General features: G+C 33.2%; 1 protein-coding gene across 2 annotated transcripts; it reads right to left on the bottom strand.

The window, feature by feature from the left end:
• Positions 1–547: 547 nt before the first annotated feature.
• LOC107490000 (PGR5-like protein 1A, chloroplastic) lies at positions 548–5983 on the bottom strand. 2 transcript variants are annotated; one of them, XR_001592323.3, is made up of 12 exons: positions 5576–5983; positions 5331–5452; positions 4880–4976; positions 4684–4784; positions 3745–3801; positions 3561–3637; positions 3414–3465; positions 3219–3329; positions 1919–2016; positions 1759–1835; positions 962–1109; positions 548–777 (listed from the first exon to the last, which is right to left on the bottom strand). XR_001592323.3 is itself a non-coding variant. In XM_016110777.3 (11 exons), the coding sequence occupies exons 1-10, from the start codon at positions 5787–5789 to the stop codon at positions 1766–1768; spliced, it is 999 nt and encodes a 332-aa protein (XP_015966263.1). In that variant the 5' UTR covers positions 5790–5983; the 3' UTR covers positions 815–1109; positions 1759–1765. The 2 variants fall into 2 exon arrangements, 1 of the variants encoding a protein (XP_015966263.1); XM_016110777.3 differs by lacking the exon at positions 548–777 and having other exon boundaries at positions 815–1109.
• Positions 5984–6301: the final 318 nt, after the last annotated feature.

The following is a 6301-nucleotide window of genomic DNA, read 5'->3' as shown; positions in this document are numbered from 1 at the left end:
AGTGCTTTGGTTGAGTATCATTAAGTTGTTAGAATTTTTTTAAATAAAAAAAGTCTTTTTTTTTTTTATTTTTTAGTGTGTTTGGTAAAATTTTAGTAGTAAAAATAAAAGTACTAAAAAATAAAAAAAAATGTAGAAGCTATAATTTATATTTTTTTAAAAAAATATTTTTAATATAATAAATAAACAAAAAATATTTTTATATGAGATATGAAAACTTAAAATTAATTTTACTTTTATAAAAAAATTGCTTGAAAACATTTTTTTTTTTGTTAAAAACTTACCCAAATAGGTCTAAAGATGATTATGTAATTTTTTGTTTGAAAGATTTTGTGATAAATAAACCTACAAAATAAATCTCAAAATTTCTCTCTTTCGAATCTGTTTTTAGAATAATCTTATACTAAATTAGCCCATCATTTTTTATTTATTTTATTTTGCAAAGTGTTGAACTTGGAACAACATTAATAAATTGCAACACTGAAGATTGGAAAAAACCTATGGAAAAAAAGACAGTCAGTTTCTCAAATTAAATTAGTTAAATTCCTATTAATAAAATTTAGACATGAGTGATAAAATGCTTGACTAAATTAAAAGAGAAAAAAGCATAAAAAAGGTTTAATTACAATTAGTGTCCTGTTCAGCCTCTCAAGTCTTTCAATTAATTGAAAAAGATGAAATAATATATATTTTGAATTAGCTAAAAATATTTGTATATTGTCACATCCTTCTTGATGTTCCTGGCTATGTAAAGTTCCTTCCTGGTGCATAGAAATTCTGCAAAAGTGTGAAAAGAAAAAAATCCTTACAGACATTATTTTTAAGTTAGATTCATTGATTATGTTGAGCACCCTCATGATTCATGACTCAGCTTGCAACGAACAATCCAGTGTATGCTATATACAAAGTCCATATATATTACTTTACTTACAAGTATGCAAATCATCCTATATGTACTTACAAGTAGGACATTGTGGCATAAAACAACAGTTTCAGTTTGATCACAATTGTTGTTTGTGACAATGAGAAGCATGACTCCATGATGGCCTTCCGTGGATCATCATGTGCTAATTTCATAAGGAACCATTGACCACTTGTTTCAAGCATCCCTGTATGATAGACCAATAAAATGTGTAAATGAACAATAAGATTTAATTGGATATTATTGCCATAATCGACAGTGAAGCTCAAAATGTACAGATCCTTGGCTAGATGAGGTATGAGAAATTTATCCTCAATTTCAGTTGGTGCACGTCGTAACGAGCCTGAGAATGGTACGGGCACGTCATGATGGCCCACAAACATGAAAAATTTTATATAAGAAATTCTTAGGATGACAAATGTTATATTAATTTGAATTGGAGATTTTATAAATTTTAGCATGTCAAATGTTAAATTTGCCATCTAAGCTTTTCCATCAGACAGCTCAGCGTTTTCTATTAACGAAAACATGATCAGTTGACGTTTGGTGATTTTTGTCAAACTTATTAATATTTTTGGGTCTCTTTTGTTTTTCGTATCCATCAACATTGTTTTGGTTAATAACAAAATATTTTGAATATTGTTTTGATAATTTACTCAAAAATTTATCTTCAATTTCAATTGGTGCGCGTCATAACGTGCCGGAGAGTGCTATGACAAATTGCAACACAAAGTTCTCTCCAGGCACCGTGTGACGGCTCACAAACGAGAAATTTTAATTTAAGCAATGTTTGGTATGAGAATAATATGAGCTTAAAATTTGGACTAGAAATGTACCTCAAACTTAGGCGTTACTGCCTTCCGGCAATGTAATCAATCTTGTACTTGAATCAAATACCATTTCAGTGCCACATCTAAAATGAATTTGATGTTAGTAAGGTGAATGATATGAAGCAACAACAATGATTTGAGAATGCTAGAGTAGATGCATAGTTACTCAGAGCATTTGACATTGTTGACTTTTCCTCCACTTGAAACTGATAGTATAGTCCCAAAAAAGGAAGTGTTTTCAGCACCACAGTTTGGGCAAGGTCCCTGAAAAGTTAGCACATATAGAACTTGAATATAGCTTATATCGTGGCACGTGTGAAACCACGAGTAAATCCTTATAATGATCCCTGAGATTCACATGATTACTTAATTTGGTCTTTAAGATTCTAATTTTACCATAGTAATCCTTAAGATTGAGTTCTGAGCATCATAATAGTCCCTGAACATCTTTCTGGTGATGACTTACCGTTTCAGTGATGATGTGGCAACAATGTGTCATTTTGGCACTGCAACAACTAGCTTAGGTGGCCAAATTCTAATTTAAACCCAATTTGGTCCCTCCCACTCTATTTAATTCTAACTCTCTCTACTCTCTCCCAATTTGATTTACCTAAACTTCTGCTATATTTTATCAGATCCCCATTCTTCTATCAATTAAATTGTCGGTCTGTGAAGGGACACTTTGAAAGGTCACAAGGGTCATGTACCCATTTTTTACATAACATGTTGCATTTTCCTACAAGCTCTCTATTTGGTCTATTTTCATTTTCATTTTCATTTTCATTGAAGCTGAAGCTTTTGTTAAGTGGCAAATTTAAAACATTTAGGAACAATGGCACTGAATCTATTTTTTTGGGTTTCGTATACCTTCTGTTTCTTTTTTTCTAAGGAAAGAAAATAAATAAAGAATGAACTCTCAAGAAAACCTGTCATCAACAAGTATATATATATATATATAAAATACTTGTGAGTGTGTAAGAGTGATTGTTGATCTGAAAGAGGGGGGTAAAGAGGAGGAGTTTTCACTCATTCATATAGGTGTTAAAGGATAAAAAGGTAGAGAACAATTTGCTTCCATTGATATGAAGAAGAAGAAGAATGAGAAGAACAAAGGAAGAAACAGCAAAAGTTACCCTCTAAAAGTTTTGGCAGAGAATAAAGAGGGTTTGGCTTAAATAGAGTGGGAGGGACTAAATTGAATTTAAATTGAAATCTAGCCATCTAACATAATCATTGTAGACGCCAACGTGGCAAATAGTTGCCATGTCATTATTGAAATAGCTGAGTCATCATCGAAAAAATGTTCAGAGACCACTATGGTGCCCGGAATTCAATCTCGGGGACCGCTATTATGAAATTGGAATTTCAATGACTAAATTGAGTAACCCGTGAATCTCAGGGACTATTATTGGAATTTACTCGTGAAACCACATGCTACGTGAGAGAGAGTTTTCGCAAACTTGTACCTTAAGAATCACAAAATCTTTGACAATAGCACTTGTTAGTGACTGAGCTAGCCACACAAGAAGGGGAACAGCAGCAAACCAAGTGAAAATGAAACTGAAAGGCTCTGGCAGCTGCGCAAACAAACAATTCGATCATGAGGAAGGACAAAAAAGAATGCAGGTTCTTTCAAATTCTATGACTCTCTCTAAGTATACCTCTAGGAGATATGTGATCTCAAATCCAGTCAAATCATCAAGGAAGAAGAACCTAAAAGAGAAATTGTTATTGTTATAACCTTTAAGGTGTAAAACAGAGATGAGAGAGTGAAAAAGAAAGAAAGAAAGAGAGGGGAAGTTCCTTACAATCCTAATGCGATCACAGTAGCAGGGACGTTCAATAGGAGCATCTTTAGATAATCTACAGAGAGGTCACTGTAAACCTATAAACACCACACCATAGCATATTATAAGGAAGATAGAACCAACAATGGAATTGGAATTGTGTTAATTACACATTGCAAAGATCATACAACAGAATAACTCACACCTTTCTACTACGAAGACTGCATCTTGGACCCTCAACCACGATGTCACTCCCTTCCATCTAGAAAACAACAATCAAATCAGAAAATCATAGTGGATACAAAGAAGAGGATTTCAATCGATTCCAACTACTAGAATTGCTATTTCATAACTGCAAGCATTTCAAAATGTAATTGGATAATTGGACTTCAAGTCTTCAACCATGCTAGGGGTATACTATAATCAGCCACCAAAATCAGTTACTAATATAAAATACATATTGGAATACAAAATACACATAGCTAACATGCAGATTATGATTTTCAAAATGGAAGTTAATTTTCTAATAGATATCCAAATTGACCTTTAAAAGAATTCACATTGGAAACTATACTTTTCAACAAATTTTTATTCTTTAAAATTTCTTAAAAATTATTTCAGTCGAACATATTAGTCTTTGCGTCATATAGAAAGAGATTGACTAACTTGTCTTAAAGTGTATTTTTTTAGTACCTAATTGTCTTATAATAAAATTTGTTAAAGATTTATTTGTCTAAAATGCATATTAAAAACATTGATTGAAAGCGACAAAAGAACTTTGTCAGATGAGAATAAATTTCGAAAATTTTTAAAGAATAAAATTTTATTGAGAACTAAAGTGTCTTATCTAAATTTTTTTCGGGATCAATTTGGTCATTCACTCCTAATTTTTCTTCAATTATTATTATTTAGACGAAGAAAAGTCTTGGAACAAATGGTTTACTTGTGATCTCAAGGTCATAGGTTCAAGTTATGATATCAACTGTTAAGATTAGGTGGTCTGTATTACGCTCTCTCGACGTGACCTTTTTCTAAACCCTGTGTGGCTGTGATAACACGAAATGCTTATATAGTCTGTCCTTCTATTATGAATTAGATTGATCAATTTTCAAGGAATTTCCTTTATGAGATGAAAGTACCATACCTTTAGCTTCATTTTCAATTCATCATACTCTTTGTCACTCATAATTGGATTTCCCGACACATAAGCCATAGAAGCTTCCAGAAACTTCTGTTCATCAGAACCTGTAAACAAATTAAAAGTTAATGAAGAAAGACTTCAGAAAAAATTCACTTGTTATAACAGCAGCTACTGTGTCAGCCAAAAAGTTGCTCCATACTTAGCATAACAACGCTGCTTCCTTCCCACATGAGTTCTTCCTTTAGATTATCAAATTCTTCATTTGACATAATAGCCTTCCCCTCATAATAGAATGCCTGGTCAACAAAACCCCACAACACAATTTATATTCATCCATGTACACAATAGCTGAGATATATTTTTTGTAAGAAAAGCAGTGTCAAAATGTAAATGCCTCTTCTCCTGTGTCTCCAATTCAATGGACAGAAAATTGTTACTTAGGAAGTATACTTATGGCGTTCCGGTACACAGGTGAAATTAGTTTGCGTGAACTTGTATGCAGTTCGTTACCTAATCTATGAATTCACGTAACTATGGTCTCAGCAAATAGAAATTTGGACTATCTCTATCTTGCGATAATCAAGAAGGGGCCTAAGAAGGTTTTAACTTTTAAGCACAAAGCTTTTGGGGGTGAGTGCCATATGATATACCTGCAGTGCCTGAAGAAACTCTTGCTCCATTTCACCAACTGATTTCTTCTCTTTTTTATCTATGCTACAATAAGGGAGGATTTTAGAATCAACAACCTCTTTTTCGAAGTCTCCAACCTTTCCTGAAACAAGAGAAAACAACAACTAAAAAAGGGGTACGTATCTGTGGTTATAAGAAGATCTTTAATAACCAAATAAATAAATGAAGAACGATGACACATGACATTATAGTTTGTCAAAGAGACCTTGTTGTTGTTGATCCGCAGTGGCCTTAGGGGACAGCAAAAATATCCTTCGACGAAGGCATAAATGGCGGCCATTGAACTGAATCAAGTGTCCACCAGAAGGGTAAGACAAGGATGATATAGGAAGCAAAGGTGTTGGGGTAATAGTAGAAGAACTAGCTGCAGTAGTGCATGGACGAGGGTGTGTTAACGTGAAAGCTAGTTTGCTAGCCATGAATAATAATGATGATCACTGCAATATATGTTCAACTGTAATAATAATGATGATGATGATGGTGATGATGGTGGTGGTGACACCAATTATGGAGTTTTAATTGAGAGTGAGAAAGCTCATCAAGGCATGGTTGTTTTTTCTGTTTAGAGGTAAGATCAGAATAAACGTAACTCTCTTCAGGATAAGGCAAATATGAATGTGTGGAGGGAATGAATCGCAATAGCTTATTTTTTTCCGATATTCTCCTTTTTTTTCCCCTTAATCTTAATGTGATTTTTCTTTCTCTTTTCTTGTTTTCGTTGTGGACAAGAGCATCATCAATTTATCAAATCATTTACTTTGTTTCCTTTCGCATTTGTTTCTTGCGTGTTTGTGAACGTGGAATGTGTTGGTAATAAAAATCTGGTTTTCATCCAATGTGGCCACTACTGGGTTGTGTTGCGTTTGATTTTTGTTTAACGTTAGCCATGGGTTTTTGGCCACGTACGCAAAACGTTGGTCCCATGGAAAAA

Source organism: Arachis duranensis, chromosome 1 (assembly GCF_000817695.3).
Source record: "Arachis duranensis cultivar V14167 chromosome 1, aradu.V14167.gnm2.J7QH, whole genome shotgun sequence".
NCBI classification, from domain to species: Eukaryota; Viridiplantae; Streptophyta; class Magnoliopsida; order Fabales; family Fabaceae; genus Arachis; species Arachis duranensis.
Note: the sequence above shows the minus strand (reverse complement) of the source record. Positions and strands in the feature narration are given on the sequence as shown.

Bases quoted from the DNA above. Each gene is read 5' to 3' on its own strand.
- LOC107490000 (XM_016110777.3), bottom strand. From the start codon at position 5,789: ATGGCTAGCAAACTAGCTTTCACGTTAACACACCCTCGTCCATGCACT. The intron at 4,977-5,330 runs GTATATCATATG...TTTGTTGACCAG, and splicing joins AGTTTCTTCAGGCACTGCAG to GCATTCTATTATGAGGGGAA. The intron at 3,638-3,744 runs GTGTGAGTTATT...TGGTGTTTATAG, and splicing joins GCAGTCTTCGTAGTAGAAAG to GTTTACAGTGACCTCTCTGT.